This window comes from Manis javanica, unplaced genomic scaffold, assembly GCF_040802235.1.
Source record: "Manis javanica isolate MJ-LG unplaced genomic scaffold, MJ_LKY HiC_scaffold_35, whole genome shotgun sequence".
In the NCBI taxonomy this organism is placed as follows: domain Eukaryota; kingdom Metazoa; phylum Chordata; class Mammalia; order Pholidota; family Manidae; genus Manis; species Manis javanica.
In genome coordinates this window covers 282,093-307,428 of record NW_027332181.1, presented here as the reverse complement: position 1 = coordinate 307,428, position 25,336 = coordinate 282,093, and the positions used below count along the sequence as shown (strand labels likewise).

General features: G+C 40.4%; 1 protein-coding gene and 1 long non-coding RNA gene across 4 annotated transcripts; one reads left to right on the top strand and one right to left on the bottom strand.

The window, feature by feature from the left end:
* Positions 1 to 5,378: 5,378 nt before the first annotated feature.
* On the bottom strand, positions 5,379 to 21,412 carry HENMT1 (HEN methyltransferase 1). Of its 3 annotated transcripts, none has more exons than XM_037001596.2 (8): positions 21,277 to 21,412; positions 20,196 to 20,288; positions 17,629 to 17,757; positions 14,072 to 14,184; positions 13,252 to 13,386; positions 7,656 to 7,835; positions 6,770 to 6,947; positions 5,379 to 6,053 (listed from the first exon to the last, which is right to left on the bottom strand). In XM_037001596.2, exons 2-8 carry the CDS (start codon positions 20,232 to 20,234, stop codon positions 5,637 to 5,639), a joined length of 1,191 nt encoding a protein of 396 aa, XP_036857491.1. In that variant the 5' UTR covers positions 20,235 to 20,288; positions 21,277 to 21,412; the 3' UTR covers positions 5,379 to 5,636. The 3 variants fall into 3 exon arrangements, with proteins under 3 accessions (XP_036857491.1, XP_017530575.1, XP_017530574.1); XM_017675086.3 differs by lacking the exon at positions 21,277 to 21,412 and adding an exon at positions 21,076 to 21,210; XM_017675085.3 differs by lacking the exon at positions 21,277 to 21,412 and adding an exon at positions 20,863 to 21,011.
* On the top strand, positions 21,218 to 23,799 carry LOC118968961 (uncharacterized). Its single transcript, XR_005056843.2, has 2 exons — positions 21,218 to 22,089; positions 22,795 to 23,799. It is a non-coding gene; the product is annotated as an uncharacterized lncRNA (long non-coding RNA).
* The last annotated feature ends 1,537 nt before the right edge of the window (positions 23,800 to 25,336 follow it).

The following is a 25,336-nucleotide window of genomic DNA, read 5'->3' as shown; positions in this document are numbered from 1 at the left end:
GACCTCCTGATCTGCCCGCCCACATCTCAGGCATGGAGGACCCAGGCCCAGCCTTCTAGTTATAACTTATTCCACCTTTGTATTTCTCTCCCTCTCTTCTTCACCTTATTCTACCTCTTCCTGTGCCTACGGTAGTGGCACATATGAGGCCATGAAATCTTTTTTCCCATTTGCATACCAGAGTGAATCCATCCCGCATTACACAAAAGGTAACAAAAAATTTAGGAAACAAACAGATAAGGCTTAAATTTAGACATTCCTGAATCAGTGATCTCTATTCCATATGGACCCATAAAATAAGGAACTATCAGAGACCTTCCTGTATGACTTAGACCCCATTCCTATGCAATTACAACTCAGCTAGGTTGAGATGTTTCCTCAACTGTATCTCTTGCGTTCACCACTAGACCCTTAAACCATTTCAGCAATAATCTTCCTGAGTATGCACTGCAAAAAGCTTCAAACCTCTATAGAAAATTGGTATAACTTTTTCTTCTTATGATGTATGTCAGGGGGCCCTCAAAGCAGGGGAGTGCAGTTACTTTTCAGTGGGAAAAATATGCCACCTTCTGGTATTGAACTTCAGTGATTCAGCTCAAGTCTCCTAAATGAACCTCTGTCTGCACTTCTTTCCCTGATTTCATGGAACTAAGAACAAAGGAGAAACACATTTTACATTTTTTCAGTATTTTAAAAAATTTGATATAACCATAAAAAGATTTGAAAGCCCTGATTGAAGCAAGAATTTAAGCATACTTCATGGAAATAAGGTAAAATTGTTTTCCCTTAGTATGGGATTAATGGAAGATTCTGTGTAAGTTCAGTTCCTTGAGGAGTCCCATTAGAAAGAAACTGGTTGATCAACATGATAGAGGCTTCAAGAAGGACAAGACTGGACAAGATACAGTGGTGGGAAATCAGCCTATTCAAAAAAGCAATGAATCTGACTGGGTGGGGGCTGAGGTAGGAAAGTAGGACCAATGTAGTGTTTCTAGGAAAGACAAGATTATGAACAGAACTTAATTTTACTAATTCCAGCTGGGGTCACAGCCCACAAGACGAAAGGGAGTAGAGGTAACTGCAGCAATGCAGGCCAAGAGGACATGCGCCCTGACAGGAGTGTTAAGAACCCAACAGATAAATGGGCAGAGAGCATTGAGAGTTAAATTTTCAATACAAGCAACAGAAAGGTATAGAACTAGCCTGCCACTGGCTTCAAAAACTAGTTGCAGAAGAGGTGAAATTAACATTCACTGTACAAAGGTAGGACTCCCCACTCCCGCCAGCTTAGAGTATTGCTAGATCTCCGCCTAAGTGTTCAGGGTATTCCCCAAAGATGTGCATTACATACAACAAAAGCCATGTTAGCCGTAGTTAACACCTACTGTCCTGGATGAAGATCCAGGTAAGATTGCACTTTGCCACTGCTGCCAGTGCTCAGTCCCTGACTTCCCGTCTCACCATCCCAGGACCGGGTGTAACCAAGGGAGTTGGTGTCTGCAGTCCCGCTAAGGGAATTCATTTTATTTGTAATTATTCATTGATAATCACTGACAAAACTGAAAGTCCCAGAAGCTGAGAGCAATACCTAAAAAGAGCTCAGCTGCTAGGTATGCTGTAGATGGGAAGATTGGAAATGAGAACAGAGGAAAGAGAAGGGTGGGAGGGATGGGAAGAACGGGAGATGGCAGCTGCTGTATGGAAGTGTTTTGTGAGGAGGCAATTGCACATCTCAATTGTATGAAAACTTAACCTGAAGACAGGGAGTGCTGTGAGAACTCAAGCTAATGGAAATCGCAGAAATCCTCAAGGGCCAGGAAGGTTCCAACCAATATCTGTTAACCCAAATTTCACACTTATTCTGGGGTGTGGGCCACAGTAGTTGTGGCAGTGAGAACTTTCCACGCAACATCTACAGATAAAACTCTGCCTCCTACAGAATATTAATTTTCATTGCCATACAATGTAGTTTAAAGCCTTGGAGCAGACATCCTAAGTTTCTCTACATAGTTTACAAAGCCATTCAAGTGGTTTTCCTCTAAGAAAAGGAAAAACTGCTGTTCCCCACCCCAACCCCACCACAAAAGGCCACTGTTCTTGCAAAACTGGAGTCCACGTGTAGTTAACAGGTTAGAAACATAAGAAACCTTTCAGTTTTCTCTAGGGAGTGAAATGGAAGGATGGGGGGCAAACTGTTGAGGAACATTTAATTTCTTCTTCATTCCTTATGAGCAGTCTAAATTTTTTCGCATAATTTTGCATTACTATTAATGTTTTTTTCCCCAGAAGCACATGTAATCATTAGAATAGATGGAAATGAATTTACAAAAGTATTGCTAAGGAAGCTGCACCAAAAAATATACAATAAATACCATTTATGTGAAGTAATTGGTATCAGAAAAGAGACATTTTATCCACTGGAATTCTATGAGGAATGGTGGCCCAGACTGTTCCCTTCAAGACACGTGGTGAATTTGAGAGGCAGGAGTTCCAAAGGTAGTGTTGGAGGGCAGGTATTAAGGAAAAAAAATCTATATAAAGTTTAAATTCTATATAGTTCTTAATTATCTTAAATTTGTACAGTATTACTTTCTTAATTTCAACTTTTTTGTTACTGTAGAAAAAACAATTTACAGTTTTCAACCAGCAGGATTTTGTTGCTGTTTGGAGTGGGACTAGAGGTAAGGCAGCGATTGCCTTCCCCACCAATATTTCAAACACCTTAATGTCAAGTTCAACCAGAGTTTAAGTTTAAGATATACTATGCTTTCCTTCCCCTCCAGTCTCTGCAGCCAAAGGCTTCTCAAACCAATCTAAAACCAAAGTTTAGCCCCGGTTTTATGACAGCAGCAAAACTGCTTTACCCAACATATGAAGGTACAATATACAACCAGGAAGAGTTCCCCAACAGGAAAGCAAAGGGAAGATTTTTGTTAAAGAACACTTTATAATTAAAATACATGTCCCCAGATAGAGAGGGACAAATATGCAGCCCACCAAATGAGGCATGGCCCAGGGAGGCAGGTAGGGCCAGAGGGGGAATTATGTGCAAACTCCCAAGTCACATGATTGTGAGATTTCCGATGGGAAGATAGAATAAACATTTTCAGATATTCAATAATAAAAACACAATTCCTTTCATGTCTCCTTTCTCAGGAGCTCCTTGAAGATTATTCTCCGAAATACAGAGCAGGGATAGGGCCACCCAGCACTGCCCCCTGGGGAAAGCTGTAGGAAAGGCAGTGGCTGGAGAGGACTGGGCTCCTTACAGCAGGTTCCACCCTCTGTAAATACCTATGAGGTACGTGAACTATGGCTGTGTGAGCTATACCTGGCCCTTTCTGCACATAGAGCAGAGAGGAGCATGTGTAGGACGGCCACTGCTCTGCTTTTCTTTTTTCTTTAAACCAATCAGGTATTTGATCATTCTGCTCCAGAAACAATCCTGTATAAGAATGACTGTTCACTTTCTAGGTCTGCAATATGCATTGCTGTGAATAGTGGCCGCCTGGTTACAAGAAAGCCTTATTATCCAGAAAGGATATTTAAATTTCTTAACCACACCCCTAAAGATTAACATAGCTTCTTCAGAAGGAACATTACCCTGGGCTAGGCATTCTACACTTAGTGCCTACAAAAATTCTACCATGGGGTTATGGCCCCCATGATACACAAGTGGGTCAAGAATTCCCTTAGCAAACTTGATTTTGGCTGCATTTATACCAACAGAAAATCTGTGATTGCTTTCCTTCCTTTAGAAAGAACTCCATCTCTGTGCTGCTAAAGGGTATGAGCCTATGGCTTTTGTTTAAAACAATCTGCAAACTATGGACAAAATCTGACAGCTGCCTTTTCTAGTAAACAATATTTTAGCAGAACACAGCATGTCCGCTTATTCACACATTACCTATGGCTGCTTTTCCACTTCAATTCACAGAGCTGAGGAGCTACAACGTTTCAAAGATTCACTGTCCCCACAAGAATATCTGACCCCCAACTGAGAGCATTCATGAACCTTTCACGTGCAAAGGAAGTCCTGTATCAAGATAGAGAGGTAAAGACAACTTTCCAGAAGAATGCAGGTACTGAGGTTGCAGAGATAATGGGGGAGACACGAGGAAGCCATGAGGAAGAGACAGTGGCTCCAACCCCCATGGCAGTCTTGAGTATTTAAAGGCTTCTAGGTGATTAACCACGAACAAAGTTAATCAGTTGACTTGAGGAAACACAGGACAAAGTGCTGCCCTTGGCTGGAAAGCGTGGTTGTTAACAGAACAGTGATAAGGAAGTCCGTAGGTGAAAGTTGTGCATGCGGAGGCCTAGGAAGGTGAGGTCAGACACGGCCTTTTGTGGGGCTGGGGTGAGGCTGGGGTGAGGCAGAAGTGTAAGTCTCTCAATCATGCAAATTCAGGAACGAAAATGAGTGTAAGTACAAAGGTTGGGGGATCTAATGACGCAGTCTATGAAGTGGAAGGCGAAAAGAGCTGGTAAACTGTGGCTATGGGATTAACAGACTGTCTTCCAGAATCCTTTCTTTCCCCTCCCCCCTCATCAAATTCACTTTCCATCTACTTTGTTATAAACCCTTTATTGCAGGCCCCAGGAGACCTTTCCCAGGCACCAACTCCACACAGCCACAGCCTGCGTCGGGAAATTCCAGGTGTGGCCCAGACTGGTTAGTTACCACAGTTCTTTCTCTCCCTGTCATTCCTTGGCAGAAGACCACCAAGTGGGCACACAGCCTCCCTGAAGAAAAGACTACATTTCCCAGCTTCCCTTCCATAAGCTGTCGTGGCCAGGAGCCTCCCCTCTGGTTGGTAAGAAGCAAGCAGTAGTGACATCTAACAGCCCGCAGCAAACCTACCAGCCAGCCAGCACATGTCCCAGCTCCCTTTTCTACCTTTTTTTCCTTTTGGTTAATTTGGAATATGCAAGGGGTAGCTAAAGCTCAAACATCAATCTTACCCCTGAAGCACATGCCAAGTACAGAAAAGCAAGATGGCACGTCAGTCCCTATAGTGGCAAGGCCGCCATGCCTGCCTGCTTACCTCTGTACTCCTGAGCCTCCGAAAGAAATCTCTCTCATTTTGACCAGTTTTTCCCTTATTATACATGAAGCTGTTATTTCTCTGTCCCCCATTGCTACTGCCACCCTAATTCCAACCAGCAAGCTGCCAGAAGAGGGCACTCAAAAACCAGGGACCCAGTGTTTATATCACAAAGAGCCTTCTAGTCCTTCAAACAACTGCATTCCTGTTTTTCTATGATGTTCTAGGCCAAGTATTACAGAGGTTAGGATTAAGACCAAAGGAGGGAGAGAATCCTCAAAAGCCTTCAAAACTACTCTTATTCCCCGGAACAAGGTTTTACACACTCAATTTGATAGTTCAATTTTCTTTAAAAATTTTAATGTCACATTCAACATACGGCTCTAACAAAAACCAAGCATACAACAAACTCTCTACAACCATCCCCCCACCCCAATGAAGCCCCCACCCCAATGAAGGCTTATTCAAAGAAAACCAAGGTTCAATAATTCCAAAATAAAAAGTTACTTGAATTATGAATACACAAAAAGTTTAAATGCATGAGCTCAACTACTACTAAAATGCTGAAGTGCAGCAAATATGGATTGCTCAGTCATCCAGCTCATCACACAGGTCAGCTCTAACTGCAGACCCATCCCTGTTCAGTGCTACTGAGTCAGCAATGAGCACTCGCAGAGTCTCTACATTACTGCACAGTCGGTTCACCTTAGGGTAAGCAAGGAGTCTTTCCAAGGGTACATAGAACCTATCTCCGACACGGAAAGGTTTGGGAGACTTCTCTATGTTGGCTTTTTCGGCTTCTGTGTAACCTTGTCCAAGCAGTGTGCTGTGGGTCACTGAGTGGCCAATGTCTTCTGACTGATTACCAGTTTCCATATCTTCCTGTAGTTTCATACTTTGGACAAATCTCTGTCTCATGCTTTCGACTTCTCGGAGCACCTCATTAGCCAATACAAGTTTGCGGAATTTTTGTTGTTGCAAACTTGGGTATGAAACTGTAAAAACCTGAGGGGAAAAAAACACTTGGAATATAGGAAATTTTTCAAAACCGTTACTAACTTTTACCACATTAAAATTTAACTGTATGTACATATTAACTGTTATTTACTTAAGTCAAACCCTTCTAACCATGAATGCCACAATTATAATGGGAGTCAAGCTATTAACATACAGACCTTAACTATCTGACTTGCTTTCAAAATTATAATGATCTAAACCTCCAAGCCAGGTTTCCACCAAGTCATACCAACCCAATATTCCTACTTGATATTAGAGTGAAAAGGGTAAAAAAAAAATTGTTAATTAAAAGGAAAATGTTTTTATTCTTTACCATACTTCCTGAAACCGACAGGGTCTGAGAAGCTTGGAGGTTCATTTCCAATAGTCATTTCCTGAGCCAAGCTGTGGAGGAACTGGCTTTCCCTCTTTCCTGCTGATGATCCTAACAGATTACAAAAGGGGGGTTTGCTGGCACAAACAGCTTGGAAGTATTAAGACTCCAGCAGATTGTTCTCTATAATAAGCTGTGAGACATGGCAAAACCATGTCATAGACCAACCCTGACAGCAGTTGTGGGACATGAAGCATTGTCCTAGGGTCAACCTCAAAATAAAATCATTAACATTTATCTTTACAGTGGGGACTCAAAAAAAAAACCAGTTCACCATCCTAATAAATGAACTACTTTTTGCCCTGATAGCTACCTCACAAAGAATACTCACAGCTTTATAAATGTGTTCACCATGCTGCTCTGAAAAGCAGGTTTCAGTGGCCTTTGCTAGATTTTTCTGAAAGATCCCTATCTGGGTACAATAGCCAACATCCTCAGCACCTGCTGGTGGTTCCCCCACACCAGTAAATTCCACAGAGTAATTGTAGAGATTGGCCACCTCTAAAGCCCTGAAATCACAAGAGAAATCATTTCACTACACTTAGAGCTATCGTGAACCAACTTCCAGTAGAATAGGATATGAAAAATACAATGAACTAAAATACTTCTAAGTTGGAAATTCTTATTAGCACCACATAATGCCACATTCATTTACACTTTCTCTGTAAAAATCTTTGCTTAGTTCTCTGAGGGGCATCAAGGCAATGAAAGTGTCAGTTTCCAAGTAACTACAAGAATATGAAGGAGAAAAGGAAAAGTTATACCCCAGAGAGTGGGAGTGGACAAGGAGACGACAAGGGTTACAATCCCATCTCCTACGGGGTTTGAAATAAAGCCAGAAACAAGGCCCTGGGAGGAGACACCCGTTGGCCAAGTCATGAGGCTCAGCCTCCCTCACCCCACACCTTCCCTCTGTTTTGTTTCCTGAGCTCCAAATAAAAAACCCTACAGTCTTCATTCTTCATATAAAAGGTACCTGGTGCCTACACACCCTTCCCACACTGGCCCGCCTGTGAGACCTAAGATAAAACTTCCTTGTTTATTTTGCCCAAATGTGGTGGTTCCTTCATGATCATATTACTTTGGGAATCAGTTTTACTGGGAAAAAAAAATCTCAGTAATACATAGAGATCAAGATTTACGTTATAGGATTTTAAACTCCAGTGAGGTCTCAAAAATCAAACAAATAAAACATTCTAGAATGCTTATTAACTCACCAGGTCTGAAACTGCATTCTGGTCCACTCAAATTTGTGGTCTGCATCTCTTAAAGTCACTGTTGGGAACAGGGGATTGAATTCGGAGTTTGGGGTGCTGATGACAACCATTGCTGGGGACAAGTACCCAAAGACAACTTTGGGGAACCTGGCCAGGTCTTCTGAATCCAAGTGCTCTATTCTAAAATGGTTAATGAGAAAGATAATAAAATAGCTTCACTTACACATATTTTCCAGGTTAATTTAGTAAAAACAATTGCTATCTCTATGTTGCTTTATCCCTTCTTTGAATATGTAAGAGTGCTTAAATGATATAAAATCACATATTCACATATTCTCATCCTTGCTATCCATGGTCCCCTTGTCTAACTAAGGTCCTTTACTATGCTCTCTGGGCCTCATTCTCTGGAACTCTAAAAAGGGTATCTGAGCATGTACCTCCCTGACACAATGCACCAATAAGAACACAACATCACTTCTGTGGTCTTCTCATTAAAAGAGCATTCCCTGAATGTACAATGAGGAACCAGACACAACCAGATTGAGAGACAGCCTACAAAACAGCAAGGACTCTTCAGAAATATCAACAGTAAATGAGACAATGCAAGATGGAGGAGACCTGTCCCAGATTGAAGGAAGCCAAAGAGACAAATGCACTGCCCTTCTGAACCATTTTAAATGAGAGCTCAATTTTCAAGTAGCGGGAACTGATGAATTCTGAGTATGGACCGTAGACTGGATAACAGAATTGTTGCCACTGTTAAATTTCCTGATATTATACTGTAGTTATGTAAAACACCATGTTTGTTCTTAGAAAATACATAGTGGGATATTTAGGGGAAAAGGTCATGATGTCTAACTTTCAAATGGTTCAGATAAAAATAATACATGTACATAAATACATTTAAAGAAAGGAAATGGAGTCGAATGTAAACAACTGGTGAATATGGGTAAAGGACATGCAGTTCCTTGTCTTATTCTTGCAACTTCTCTGTAAACCTGCAATTATATAACAAGTTACCAAGACATGGCTCTGGTAGTTGTACTATACCAGCTAAACTCATGTGTCCTAAAGAAACCAGCTATCCACAGAAGTGCTTCACAAGGACCTGAGCTTCAAACCAATCCACAAACATGGAGCCACTCTGAATATGGAGAAGGAAGACAATCTGCTTCCCCAGGCTTCCAGGACAACCCTTTTATCACAAGGCTGCCCATGGGTCATTGGTTTCTACCATCTCTACCTTCCTTCCCTACTCCCTACATCACTCTACCAAGAAATCTGGGGCTACTTCACTAAAGGTGGCAACATGGTGCAATGAGTTACAGGCTGAGCTGGAGTTAGCACAGCTGACCCACTCTCAGCTTCCAAGGGGGTATGCTTCGGGAAGGAGATGAAGATGTACAGATTATCTGGCTGGGAGCATACCTGAGAACCAACTGATGGTGCCACAGGTCAGGGACTGACCTGGCAAGTCTGCAGCGCCAATAAGCAGGGTAGGTTCAAGTGTGCAAGAGAGGAGGTCGAGCTCCCCTGGAGCCCCAAGGGGCAGAGAGAACAGAACATGCCTCACACACGCCATAGACTTTTGCAGATCCCACACACACCCAAGGGCCAGATCAACTATCCCACTTCAGGCAGCCACTAGGACAAGGAGGAGGCCAGAGGAGCACCCACCTATCCCAATGCCACCTGTTCGCCCAACCCACCTCTCTAACCTTACCTTGGAGAGGAAAAGAGAAGATGGAGGCAATATGAGAGACTGAGTTTGCCTGAAAAATGCAGTTTCTAAAGAGATGAACATAAACTGACAGGTGATTTTAAGGCAAATGTTCCTGAAAGCCTGTGCATCTCCCATAAACACCATTTCTCAACAGGATGGTCGGGGGGGGGGGGGCAGCATTATGAGTTTTCAGCCAGTTACTGGGAGAAGCATGGAAGGTGAACTGATGACTAGGCACACTAATCAGTAATGGATGGTCTCCAAGCTACCAAATCTAGAAGCCTCTTGAGTCTTCTTACTCTATTTGACTTCTCTGCATCATCACTGCATATATGGAATATCGAAACTTACAGCTATAATGCATCCAGAGAGAAATCCCATTGTTTTAAATTTACACATTAGAAAAGCTAAAAAAATAAGCAAGTACGTATTTCAAAAAGTTAGGGTAAGACAGCAAATGAAACCCAATCAGTAGATGGAAGGAAATACAGAGCAAACATTTAAAAAGCAAAACACACACCTAAAGCGTATGACCCAGTTATCCCACACCCAGGTGAAATGAAACTTGTGTTATCACAAAACCTGTATGCGAATATTTATAACATCTCCATTTATAATCACCCCACATTGTAAAGAAGCCAAATGTCCTTAAATGGCTGAAAAGGTGACACAGCTATACAATGGGATACAACTCAGGAATCAAAAGGAAAAAACCAATGACACTGACAGGGAGCTGGATGAATCTCAAAGGCATTAACTGAGCAAAAGAAAACAGCCTAAAAGGTTACATGCTGTATGATTATCACCATGTTCTCAAAAGAATAAAAGTATATGAGAGGGAACAAAGCGGTGGTTGCCGGGGTCAGAGGGACAGGCAGGGATGGCCACAAACAGGTAGAGTTGTATGGGGTGATGGAACTGTTCTGTATGCTGAGTGATGGTCACATAAAGTACACATGTGCCACAGAATTGTACCTCTGCCCAAAAATAGTAATCATACTGTTTTTTTAACTACTAAAAAAAAACCGACATTGGAGGAAATGTCAGCAATCTGTATCATGGGTAACTGATTCATTCCCCTAATGTACTAAGAGAGCATATGAATCGGTACGAAAAATATCATAAACCCAATAGTGAAATTCATTAAAGATACATGGTTCAGAGAAAAAAATGTCACTTGAGCATGTGAAAGGTGTTTACCTTTTCTCCAAGAGAAACATAAATCAGAACTTCACTGAGATTGTATTATACTCCTTTATCAGATTGTCAAAGGTAGAAAGCTGGAAAGGACAAGGCTGTAAAAGAGCCGGTGGAGGACAAGGAAAGCAGGCCTTCCTACGCGGCAGTAGGAGTGTGCCACAGAGGCACTAGGGACAGCAGCTGGGCAGCAGCTTGCAGGTGGACAACTAGCAGTGCCCACCACGTCTATGCTACTCTTCTTCACCTACAAGAGTTGTCACAGGCATACGGCTGTCAATTAAAGGATATATTCAGTCTCCTTTCAAGCAAGGTGTGACTACAAGCCTAAGTTCTCACTAGTGAAGTGAAAGTTCCAGGTCTGGGTCATAAACATCTGTCACACATGCCTCTCTGATTTTCCCCTCTCCTGTGAATTGCTACAAGAATGTGCCTGTGACTCCAGGGGCTGGTAAAACAAGACAGAAGGAATCTGGCTCCTGACTGACTTCAAAGAGTTAAACCACTGCCAATCATGGACCGCTCAGATAAGGTAAGAGAAATAAGGTTCTACTTTCTTTAAACTGCTATTTTTGGGCCTGTGTTCTACCATCTCAACTTTCCCCCTAACTAAAAAGGCTATCATAATCACAAATACATTCTTTGACTCAGCAATTTTACTTCGAGGAATTTATACTACAGATATACGAGCAAAGCTGAGAAATATACAAAGTCATGTATTGCAATAGCAAAACATCAGGTAATCCTAAGCACTCCTCCCATGACACTGGCTAAGCACATTATGTTTATATTCAGATAGTGGGAAATGTACAGCAATAAAATACAGCAGCACTTGAGGTCTGACATGGAAGATCTCCAGATATTCTCATAAGAGAAATAAGGTACATACAATGTGCAGTACACTATCACTTGTATAAAGAAAACTGAAGTGCATACATGTATTTGTACTGGACGGGCTATTTCTGGAAGTCTACACAACAAAGTGTTAACAGTGACTGCCTTGGGGAGGGAAAATGGGTTGCTGAAAGAAAGAAGGAGATTTTACTATTTATTATTTGTACTTGTAGAATGTTATCATATATAAGTGTAACCCATTTTTTGAAATGGGTAAATTGCCTTTTTAAGGACAAGAAAGGTAAAGGAGAAGCTCAAGGTGCAGGTAGGAAGTTGAAAGGGAAAACAAGCACTAGAAGACTTGTTACATGTATATAATTTCATAGTAATTAATAAATAAAAGGAATAAATAAAAGGACCAAAGGATTTATGTAGACATAACTAATAAATAATGAATGTAATGACATAGAACAGAGTAAGATTCTCTGGCAGGAACCCCTCTTTAAACTGACTTACCTAGATAACAATCTGGGGAGGTGGGAAAGTGTAGAAGATAGAAGGGCATAAAAAGAAAGAAAAACCTCTGTTGAATTACTGGAGAACTACACAGAGACCCAAGAGAGCAGGTTTTAGGAGTTAAGCCCAACTAAACAGAAAAAAGAGTATCACACATGCTACAAAATAGAATTTAGCAAAAATTAACCATACCATCTTATTTAATCCAGTGTAAAAGCACTGAGAATGTAGGAATAGGAGGAAATATTTGCAAATCATATTTCTAAAGGGGACAAATGACCATATGTATATATGCAAATGACCAAAAAGCAAATGAAAAAGATCCTCTATTAAGCCTTAGGGGTAAAAACAATCAAAACCATAATGAGATAGCCATCCTAATGGATATGAGACATCAAAACAAAAAAACAAGAAAAATAACAAGTGTTGCCAAAAATGTGAAGAAATTGTAACATTTGTGCACTATTAGTGGGAACATAAAATAGTGTATCAGCTATGGAAAACAGTATGAAGCTTCCTCCAAAATTTAAAAATAGAATTAGTGTGATCCAGCAATTCCACTTCTGAGGATTTATCCAAAATACCTAAAAACAGGGACAGATATTTTGTACACCCATGTTCATAGTAGCATTTTCACAATAGCCAAAATGTGGAAGCAATGCAAGTGTCCATAATCAAATGAATGGATAAACAAACTGTGGTATATACACACAATGGAATAGTATTCAACCTTAAAAAGGAAATTCAGACCTGAGCTACAACACAGATCAATCTTAAAGACATTCATTGTGCTAAGTGAAATAAGCTAGTCACAAAACCACAAATACTACATGATTACACTTATACAGGGAACCTAGAACAGTCAAACTCACGCAGACAGGAGACAGAATGGTGGTTGCCAGGGGCGGAGGGTTGAGGTAATGGGGAGTCATTGCTGATGTGCACAGAGTTGCAGTTTTGCAAGACAAAAAATGGTTCTATAGATGTGGTGATGACTGCACAGCAGTGCAAATAAATCTTCATGCCACTTAAAAAAAGTTTAGGTGGTAAATTGTTCTGTATATATCACTACAATGAAAAAATAATGCTCTAACATTTTCCATAAGTCATTTCACACACTCTTTAGGTGCCTACCATGTGCCAGGCAAGCAATATGTAATAGAAAAGACATAAAAAGTAAACTCCGCTCTGCAGAACACATTACTAAAAATTGAAAATCAATCTGAACACAGCACCAGGCAAACTGACCCCAGAGGAAGTCCCTTCACCAAGTTTACTGAGACTAATTCATATTTTTTAATGAATTAGAATCAGTTTAATACTTACAATTCAATACATGTTATCAAGTCAAATCCAAGCAAACGAGAGTCTCTCTCCACAGCAGAGCCATGGTACAAGGTTATAGTCAAATCCAGATCCCGGGGACTTAGATATTCCCCCATGACTGGAGACAATGTCTTCCTGCAAAAAGCATTATTGTAAAAGTAAGGGACATCTGAACACAATCATCTATTCAGAATATCTCATCAACTATAGAATTCTGATAACTGTCTCCTCCTCTGATAGTTATCTTCTACCTGCATTAAGTCTGACAAAGCCTGCCTTCCATGACTTGATGTGTTAAGCACCAGATCATAGGGGAACTTCCTCTCACACAGGGAAGTGGCCAATGAAAACAAGATTTTAAACATTGCTATTGCTCTCATTATTAATAATTTCGGTCATCTAGCTCAGTTTGGATCAATGACTTTCATCTTTTTGTTCTTTTAGAATAAAAACATTCCTGAAACAATCCATTTAAGTCTAATTTTATTTATGTGTGTATGTACACATGTATGAATGAGACTGGACAGCTGCTCTGATTCAAACTGAAGGAGATGAGGCAATTTAAGTCCTTTGCTACAAGTTATCCAGTATGCTTTGACTACTGGAATTAAGACCATACCCTCTGCATGGTAGAAGTATAACATAGGTATTATTCACAATGTATAGTCAATTAGTGTTATGACAGAGTCATTTGGTGAGCTCCAGACTCTCATAGTATCAATCTTTTAAAACAAGTTATAAAAAATTGACATTTCCTTTAAGTATAATTGTGCCACTACTTTCAGATTAATGCACGATTCTTTCAGAACCTAGGCATTACTTTCTCCATTGCAGCGTAGCTTGATCAATATCTACTCCGACAAGCAGTTCAATGCAACTGTGGAATTTTAACATCCATATGAGTGAAGTATCACCACAACCCAAGTCTGCAACCTGCAGATGAAACAGAACATTGTTTCAAGGACATTTAAATATGATAAAACCTTTTTTGAGACAAGTAGGTATCAGAAATAAAGCCCTAATAAAATCATTATATGAAAAGATCTTTTTTGATAGAAAAAGTACGCAAAAAGGAAATTAATCTGAGATATTATGAGCCTAGAGGTGCAGGGTAGAGGGATAAATCCTGGTAACTTCCCTTGACTTACTAAAGAGTGTTTGGGCTTTTATAAGAAACTCGTAATTCAGATGAGTACAGGTAAATCATTGATCAGGAGCCTGGCACAGGAACACCACACATGGCAGGCAGGTATCCCCAAAAAGGAAACTTTGTACCTCTGAGCAGCTTCATAATTTAAAACAAAAAAGGTTACCTACCAGGCATGTAAGGACAGAGCCTAATCTTGACCAGGACTTTACAATTCATATGGACAATCTGACTAATCTAATCGCCTAAATGCATTGATACGCATTCTTATAGATTTTTATTAAATCTGATTTTCTTCATCATACAATAAAGTCTTCATCAACCATAGCTGAATCACTTAAATCCCTGAGCCCCACTTTATGAGAAAAAGAGCAAATGAAGATAAAACTCATATTAAACATTTTAAAGTAACCATACCAAAAAAATTAAAAATCAGCTCCTAGGATAGCTAATTGGCTCATATGCAGCCTTAAGTGGGTTATGAACTATTTCTGGATACTCACTCATGAAGATCCCATGTATTGTTTTAACATGCACACACACACACACACAATAGGCTCCAAAGGGTTAAAACTAACAGATTAAAATTATCTCAAAATTCATTCCATCAGAAAACTGCACTCTGTAAAACTAAGATCAATTCTCTACTGCAGCATTTACCAGGTTGTTTTCCAGAGAAGGCGAATTTCCCTTTGAAAATTCATACTATAACTTTAGGAATAAAGACACATTCTATCTTTTTTAACCCAATTTTTCCTCAAATGTATTTGACTACAGACCCTTTTCCTTAAACATATTAGTAAACCCTGCAGTCTATCTCAATGTGACACCCTTGGTCTCATTCAGTAATTTTCCTTTTTCGAAGTCTGTACATTTATGGAACAGTGGGAGGAGAGGAACACAGAATTAAAAAATAAAAACCTTGTCCCAGAAAGTAAATTTTACCATTAAGAGCATTAGATTATGCTTTTATGTAGTATACTCAATTTCTTTCAAGCAGGAATTGAGCTGAAACTTTATTAATAAGCAGGATATAACATGAGCCCTTCAATAGCCACAAATAACCTAGCAAAAAGAAGTTCGTGGTGTTTCACTTTATGTAACTCTTTAGAAAGAATTAAACTACTAACCATTTTTCCTAAGTCTATCATTCTTTAGCCTGCATAGCTAAATAATTGATGCTGCAGAATTCAGAGGTTCACTGGGCTAGTCCATGGACTCTCTTGGTCCTAGGAAATCCCACACACTCTACAATGGACACAGAAGGGAGGCAGGACCAGACAGAATCCAGTGGGCAGATGGTGCCAACCCTGATCATGAACCATTGGTACAAAGGGAATGAGGATGTCAGGGACCCCTTCCCACTTCACCCCACCCACTACCTTCACCCTACCCACTACCACTAACAGCAAAGCTTTCAAGAGCAAGGTGATCATAAAGTAACTGCAGGCGATCAGAAAGTAACAAACTTACCTTAAAGACTGGAGAGATTCAAAGCAGGTTTGAATTTGGATTGGTCAAGAAAAGAGCTCAAAGAAAGGAACCAGTGTGTAGAGAAGAGTTCTTGGGATGATTTTAATTTCCCTTTTGAGATTTAGCATACGTAATTCCCTTTCAAAGAAGGGAAACTCATTTCTTCACAGACACAACCACTCTTATTCCAGAACAACTTAGTGTTTGTAGTACACGAATGAGAAAAAATTAGGTCCACGCTCACTTCTCCCATTCAGAATCAAAACCTGAAACTTAAATACTCTCAGCATCATGCTTCAGCAAAAGGAAAACTTTCTTTACTTTCATTTCTCATACAGGAGATAGTCGTTTAATTTCCTATTTAACAAAACTTTAGGTCAAACCATATGAAAAACTGTACTGAACTCGGGACCAACAAAAAGGCAATCTGAAATGCTTCAACTGAATACTTGTGCCATGTTGGCTACAGGATTTAAACAAGTCACTGCAAGGTGGTATGCAAGTGTAAAACCACAGGGAAGAAGCTGAAGTAAGGGAAGCCTTCACACACAGAATCTTGAAGGTAAAACAGGAAAAAAAACACTTCCATTTAGAAATTCAATTTACCAGCATCTTCTCCCCATCCAGACTATCCAATCCATAACTTAGTAACCAGTTATCTACTGCCAAATATAAGTAGACTGTTTGAAATCAGGACTGTCACTGGAAACTATCTGAGCAGACCCATGACTGCATATTTAAAAAGAACCTCAGAACAGGGTGAGGGGATGGGTGAAATAGGTGAAGGGGATAAAGAGGTAAAAACTGTAAACTGTAAAATAAGTTAGCCATAGGAATGGAAGTACTACTACATGCAGAATATAACCAATGACAGTGTCATATGCTGGTACAGTACCAGGGAACTACACTTACCCTGGCAAGCATCTAGTAATATATACATAATTACTGAGTCACTATGTCATACATATGAAACCAATATATTATTATCAACTTTTTTCCAATAAAGAAAAAATAAAGAACCACAATACCTGTGACCAAAGATTGGTTCACCTCCTGTTTTGAATAAACTCTCTAGAAATATGTAACCCGTAAAATCACATCCAGCTATAAAATTTCAAGATTTTCTTTACATTTGAAATCAGCAATACCATTGATTCTGCCTGAGTCCTGTTCTGGTAAACAAGTTACAGGAATCCACCTATACTTTGTGTTCCCAAAGAGGGCTTTCTGGAAAGTACGACTTTCCCCTATACTCACAGATGCCACATGTTCCCATTCTTTGCCAAGAATGATCAGCTAACTACTTGTCCCACTGGTTAATTGGAACAAAGTTCTTGTTAACCCAATTTAGCTTAAGCGTCTCTCCTTTCCCCACCCCAGAACTGTGGATTGCCCTCAGCCTGAGCAAACGGCAGCCTCACTCAAGGGTCCTTTCTAGAAAATAGGATGGCCTCAGGGTAACAGGTGTTGGTCTACCATCCAAATACACCACCCTTTTATCCCACTACCCCTCAGCCAGTTCTTCCTAGCTTAGTGTACTCCTCTTTACAAAGAAAAACCCTTTTTGCCCAACTACTACAACACAAGTATCTTATGGTCAGCATTCTCCTTATTGCAAAAATCCCTTTCCCTCCTTGCAATATTCTTTTTGAGCAGAATAGTCTCTGCTTCTTTGCTAAGTCCTTGTTAAGGTTTTCTGTTTGACAAAACATTTCTTAAGACAATGTTAATAATTAAATGTAAAGAGAATTACCTACCTTCTTGGGTTGATGTTTATTCACTAAATTTTTAACGAAGTGGTAACGCTGTCTGTATAATGGAGGTTTAAATTCAATTACCTTCTTTCTGGGAACTTCTTCAAAGTTACCATCAACCACACTATTACACTGGAAGTTTACAAACAAAAAAGGAAGTGTTCTTAATCATGCTTGACTTCAGGAATTAAATAAGAAAAAAGGCTTAATTTCCCCCAATCACTTTGTTGAACGCATTGGCCCTTCACCCACCTATGTCCTAAAAACATTAAGTGACACTGCATCCCCTCCAAGTTCATCTAAGCATCCTCCATGACTTTTATTAAGTGAAAGTCTAGCTTTGTTTCCTATGGCTTAGAGTCAAATTACTTATGAATGCATTTAAACAAGTCTCCTAGCCACAGGGGACCTTCAGTGGAGCCAACTGCCAAAGCCTGGGGACTGGGCAGGCAGGAGACTAGAAACTGGTTATTACTACCAAAGATTTTCCTTGACCAAATGGAAGTCAGCTTCCTTTAAGACTGCTTCTGAGGAGGCCTCTGCCTGGACCCACCTTGTCCTGTCTAGCCCAGTTTTAGCAAGAATCCTAAGTCAGTTTAGAGAGAATCCCCCCTACCCCCGACCAAACTCCCATATCTGATCAAACATCTCAAGCCCCAGCCCTGATATCTGTTCACCTTGGCCTGTCTTCAGCAAGAACCACCCAACCTTGATTTCTCTTTTCCATCCACTGACCCCCTCTGCTCATGGACTATGAATCCCCAGCTGTCTATTGTATGTGGAGTAGAGCCCAATCTCTCGCCCCTATTGCATGCTCTTATTAAAACAGTTCTAAATAAAGTCTTCCTTTCTAATAAAGCCTTTTTACAATCATCAGAATTAATTTTTCTTTAACATGATGCTATTAGAAAAGCAATCATGATTAATCCATAACAGCTGTTATTGCTGTTCCTAAATACAAGTATTATAAAGGAGTACAGTCCAAACAGCACTTAATATCTAGAGCGGTACTGTCCAATGGAAATAAAATATAAGCCAAATATACAATTTTCTTGTAGCCTATTTTTTTTATGTTTTTAAGTTGTAATTAGTATTTTATTAACACAATATATCTATCATTTCAAGATGAAAGCAAGATTAAAAAAAAAAAGAAAAACACAGACCCAACATAAGGTCAATTCTGCTAGGCCAAGTTACCAAACTGGGGCTTAAAGCCCAACCTAATTAGGGGATTTTATGCCAATCAGTCTGGAATTTCCCAGTCACTAGTGAGGGAATCTGCAAAAAAGACCCCCTGCTCCTACTAATGGAGAGTGACCTTACCTGAAACGACCCCTAATCTCTTCTTTTGCTTATAACTTTTTGTCCCACCCTCCTGCGTATAAAAACCTTCCATTCTGTGTAACTCCTGGGAGCATCTGTCTACTTGCTAGATAGGATGATTCATGAATTGCTGCTTAAAACCAGTTAGATCTTCAAATTTACTTGGTTGAGTTTTGTTTTTTAACACTACATTCTTGTTTTTCATATTCAATCTTCAAAGTCCAGTGTATTTTACTCTTATACATCTAAATTCCAAATTTTTCCTCAGAAATGTTTGCTCTGTATTTGGACTCGAAAAAATTTACATTTAAAAAGTAGACTGACAAATGCCAAATGATTTCCCTCATTTGTGGAGTATAACAATGAAGCAAAACTGAAGGAACAAAATAGCACCACAGGGGAGGGGTGTGGGAGGGCAGGTGAGGAGGGAGGGAGAAGGGACTGAGGGGTATTATGTTTAGTACACATGGTGTGGGGGGATCACGGGGAAAACAATGTAGCACAGAGAAGGCACATAGTGGGCATCTTGCTGCACTGATGGACAGTGACTGCACTGGGGTATGAGTGGGGACTTGATATGGGTGAATGTAGTAACCACATTGTTTTTTCGTGTGAAACCTTCATAAGAGTGTATATCAATGATACCTTAATAAAAAATTTTTTAAAAAAAGTAAACTGACACCCTGAGTTACTCCAAACATACTTAAGAACTTTTCCAATAATGAAGTATAATGAGTATCCTCTTTAAACTTAAAATTAAATGAAGTTCCATTCCTCAGCTACACAAGCCAACTGCTTCAAGTCTTCAATAACACTGTGTGGTAAGTGGCTACCTATTGGAAAGCACAGATCTACAGTCTAGGTACTCCAAAAGTGGTTCCCAAACCAGTGTCCTCTTCATCTGAAAATGTATCAAAAATGCAGAATCTTAGGCCTCACCCACACCACCTCAATCAGAATCTGCAGTTAACAAAGAAGCCAGGTGATTCAAGAGCACATTAACATTAGACAGACACTACTCAGAGTTCTTATAGATTTTCCTACTTAAAACAAGAGATAAAAGTAAATACATTTCACTTTATATACACCAAAGGTGAAATTTCATCTATGTACATCCTTGTTAAGCTCAGCCAACATCCTGGACAATGTCAGGAGCTAAATGTGATGGATTTTACTCCTCATTACCTCACAGTACATCACCAGAATAACTCTTGAGAGTCAAACAAACCAGTTAAGGGTAGTATTACCTCTATGCCGTTTTCTTCCATGTTTTCCCCACGTTTCATTGAAACAAAACTGTAGACGTATCCTTCAAGCTCTATGCATCAACAGTCACTTGGCTGTATATACAAAACACAGTTTTTACAAAGAGGAGGAAAATGGGCGAAATAGCTCCCTACATCAACAGGGAAGGGAGAGCAGGCTTTCTTCTTTTACATGTTACCATTTATTCCACAGGATTTATTCGGTAACTATTACTTCAGACTTTTTTTTTTTTTTTTTTTTTTTTAGCAAATAGGCTCAAAAAGTCTAAGTAACGTTTCACTACGTCAAACCCAGGTATATGCAACAACACCCATTCTTCCCTTTTACTATTAAATTTGATACAAATTAAACAATCCTATCCCCTATTTCATTAAAGCCCTCAATCTCCCTCAAATTGCTTTCAATTACTCTTCCACACCTGGCCAAAATACAGAAGGAAAGAATGTCCTAAGTAACTGATACGCTAACGATGTTAGAACATTTATCCAACTGACTGATGGACTTGAATTTAAATTTTGATTCTCTATTGTACACCTGTTCCTATCTACTAGAACCGGAGCTAAAATGCAGGCAACATGTCAATCAGCTAACTTCTCAATTCTTCTCCAATTCGTATTCCGAAGCCCTCCTCAAGCGACCCAACGGTACCTTCACAGAGCAAGAGTCGTCTTAGAGTGAAGATCAAGCCAAATAGAAAAAAGACACAGAGCAGCGAAACCCACGAGGTTCGGCAGACAGAAGCCCCATTTAACTCCGGGCCCCGCCCTTGGCGCCTGCGCACGCGCAGTCTCGCTACGTGACTAAACCCGCCCGCGCCCACACCACCTGCGCCGCCCACGCCACCTGCACCGCCCACACCACCTGTGCCTGCTGCGTGGCGTTTGGCGCTGTCCTCCGTCCGAGGTGCCCGGAGCCGGCGCCCACCCCTATTCCTCCAAGCTCCGGGACCCGCCGCGTCGGTTATGCGTCTCTTAACGACCGCCATGGCGTATTCCCCAAAGCCATTTTCCAGATCTCCTTCCCAGCCTGAGGGGGAACCTCCTCCGCCCGCCACACCCCTACCCGCAGGCTGCTGCGACCCTCGGCGGCCGTACGGGAGTCGCGGCTGTTGGACGGAGGCGGCGCCGCAACCAGCGCGTCGCTGGCCGCGAGCAGGTCGGCCGGTTCCAGAGACTGACTCTCCCCGTGCTCATCAAAGAACTGAAAACAGTCCCGGCCAATGGAAGGCGGCAAGGGAGCGACCAGCCGCCACTCGGATGCCCAGACCGTCCGTCCACTAGGGCCTTAAGAGGACTCTGGGCTGGGAAAGTTGGCCCAATAACATCACAACTCAGAAAAACTTTAAGCCGCCGAACCTCCAACTGGTAATTTGCGCATGCTGGGGACACATCTATCTGATCTCTTAGAACTAAGTTACTGCATCGTCCTTCTGAAGAGATTGAACTTGACACTTTATGAATCAGTTTTTTCTTCTTGTATGCAATGGAAGAGTTTTTAAGGAGAGGGAGAGAAGTGAAACTGTTCTTTGGGGATGGAAGGGAGGCAAAAATTGAACCTACTTTAAAAAGACTCAAAAGCTTGTGTTTACTAATGAATTAATAATCCGTTAATATACCGTAAGAAATATATTGGAACTGTATTTTCAAACACTTAATACCTACTATGCAAAACACTATGCCAACAGCTTTGAGGTATCACAAATACAAGACGATGCTTGAGGAATCTAGTCCCAGTAAAAAGTAGGTAACTCAAGTTCAGCTTCACTGTTCGAGAGGTTCCTGTTGGCCCGGGGAAACTGCAGATTTAACAGACTGCCTTCATTAAAGGAGCGTATTCCTTATCATGGAATATATCATTTAAACAGAACCTTTAAAGGTTGGTAACTGAATTCTACTTCTGGGTATTTCTTAATTAGTTAAAGTTAGACTAAAGGGGCTCCAGTGCTGGGGCAGCCTACAATGGCAAAACAAAACCTCAGCCTGCAAATGCTTCAGGGCTAAGAAATAGGAAAGTCAGGACAACCAATCACAAACAGCCAGCGAGGCTTTCCCAGATGAGGCACCTGTTAGAGCCTAGTGAATCAAATAATTTCCATGCTTTGCTTTGGCACCTTCCCTATAAAGCCTTTCTTCTATTTCCTTCTGACAGTGGTAGGAGCTACCAGATCTGAATTGATTTTGCTCAAATTCTTAAAAATTTCAATATGCCTCAGTTTATTAACAGTATATACTCAAAAGAATTGAAAGCAGAGATTTGAACAGATAACATACATCAATGTTCACAGCAGTGTTGTTCAGAATAGCAAAAGGTAGAAACAAATAATCCATCAAAGGATAAACAAAAATGACATATATACAATGAAAAATTATTCAACCCTTAAAAAGAATGAAATTCTGACATGCTAGAACATGGATGAACTTGAAGATGTTACGCTAAGTGAAATAAGCCAGTCACAAAAAGACAAAATATTATAGGGGAGTAGGGGGAAAGAAAATAATTTTCAGTAGTGCACTTTTGTGAATATCAGATGTCTTTCAATTTGTCTACCTGCAAACTGAACTGAATCTTGAATTCTTCTAGTTTCTGCAATATCTGACTCGAACGTTTCCAGTTTGCTCCCACGCTTCTGACTTGAATTCACTAAGAACAAAAACTGCCCTTTTCCTAAAGCCCTAAAAGCTGGAGCTGGATGACCTGATAGAAACTGCAGAGAAATCACATCAGCTCGTGTATGGACAAACTTTGTGTCTTTGCTGTGTGGGCCACTCAGAAAGTTCACTGCAACACCTTATGACATCACCAGAGATACTCAAACTGCAAACCAAGCAAATCTATCAGACTGCCATTGCCTCTCCTCACTCTGACTAAAGACGCTTCCAGCCCAACAACTAGAAATCTTGATTAACTTCCCTCTGGTCTGTTTTCACAACCTTCTGTTTTTCTCTTGTTTCCATAGAAATACCTGTTATTAAATATATGATTGCTTGCACAATATAGACTAACTTTAGGAGCCCATCTGCAATACCAGCTCCCGAACTGAGACACAAATCTTGGACTTAACTGACCCATTCTCAGGAGTAAGAGACGGATTCAGCGAGATATGGAACAATCTACCAACTCAAGCTCTGGACTGTGAGACTTACTGGGAAATTTCAAAGGCAGGAATGAAGAGTAACAGAATATGCCACCCTAAAAAACGCCTCTTGGCATAAGGATTGACTCAAGTTGATTAAAAACACAGGGGAAGCTAAGGAAATTTACATTTAAAAGGAAGTCTCTATTTGTAAGGCTGTCTCCCTCTCTATACCAGCCAGAGAAAGATGCTTAAATCACAAGAATCTTGTCAATGGAGAAGACACTGATACAAATCTGCAAAACAGACCTTACTGCTTGTTTACTGTGCTTTTCCTGGTAAGTCCTATCCCTAGCCTCCCCGCCCCCACCCCAACATCTTTCTTTTGTCTTTACAGAAGATGGTATTTAAGGTGGTGGCCTGGGCCTTGTTAGGGAGTTACTTGTTCTTCTTGGGTATCTCATGTATGCATGAAATATATATGCCAATAAACTTTTTTTTTCTTTTGTTAATCTGTCTTTTATTACAGGGGTATCAGTCAAGAAATCAGAGGGTAGAAGGAAAATTATTTTTCCTCCCCTTCAGTATTTCATTTATATCCGATACCTAGGGTACTCAAATTTATAGAGATAGAAAGTAGAATGGCAGTTGCCTGGGGCTGAGAGGAGGAGGGACTTGAGAGTTGTTGTTTAAAGGGTTTAGAGTTTCAGTTTGGGATGATGGGGATGGGTCATAACGGTGTGAACGTGCTTAGTAGTGAAAATGTGTTCAGTAGGGAAAATGGAAGTTCCTGGCCAGGATCCTCACCTGATACTCATTGTGTATGTGCAATGAGGTAGTACTTAACCTACTGCACAAGCACATGTTTGCATACCTGTTGGCAATAAGCCATTACTACTGGTATTGCTAGAAGAGTTCCACCTGGTGCTAAGGACAGAGGGACGTGGGAGAGCAGGAGAGGGGAGCAGAGGCTGAGCCAGGAGCAGAGATGGAGGCAGATGTGATTCTAGCACTTGACCTGCCCACCATGAGAATAAAGCTTGGTATGAGCCCCTATTTTAAACCCCCAAATCTCATTTGTCATTTTTTGGTCTCACCGAAACCATAGTGAACTTGCTTGGAGCTTAAACCTTTGAACGAGACAATACCACTGAAGTGTACACTTTATAAGTGTCCTTTTTTTAAATGGTAGGTTTTATATATATTTTACTGCAATTTTGAAATTTTTAAAGAAAAATTTTTTTAAATAATTTGTGCAGTAGTCCCTGATATAGAGTTCTTGTTTTACTTGCTGTTGGATTATTATTGAACTTCAATTCTCATGTCCAGCTCTGTCTCAGATTTGCTTATTTTATTTTCCTAGTCTATTGTCTTAGTCTCCTACTCTCTGAGAGAGAAAATCGTCCTTGGCTTTGCCATTTCCGCCTCTCCCAAATCACCAAATCTTTACCTCAAGCTGTCAGTTGCATCTGTTCCTCCCTACAACCAATCCGTAGCTTACCCTTTGTCATCTCATTTTCTCATTAGGCCTAATCTTACTTCCTCCATCAGATTCTCAGTCTCACTGAGATAGATTGTATTATGCATTTTCACAAGTTTTAAGTCAAATAGACCTTAGACTTGACTGTTAGACTCTAACATTTGAAAATTTACTTAACCTTCTCTGAATGTCAAATTTTTCAGTTGAAAAATGAGATTTAAATAAGTTGACACATTCAGTAAATATGTATAGTGTACATATTATAGTCCAAATATTGATCTGAGTGAAAAAAACAAAGGTCATTCTCTTATGGCTCATCTTGTCCAGCAGGTGTAGGTGTCTGCCACGTAATAAGTGATCAAAAGTGATCCTGAATGTCAGCTTGAGCCTGATGCTAAGTATAACGAAATATTTGGAGGTCTTGGGAGGGGTGATTATCTTTTGTATGTAAAAAAAATGTAAAGAGTCTGTGACCAGAAGGAGGAGTGTTACAATGAAGATGCACAAATTCTTTAACATCCTTGTTGAGAAAGGGTCTATTCTTTCTCCTTTTGCATCCGGATGAGTTT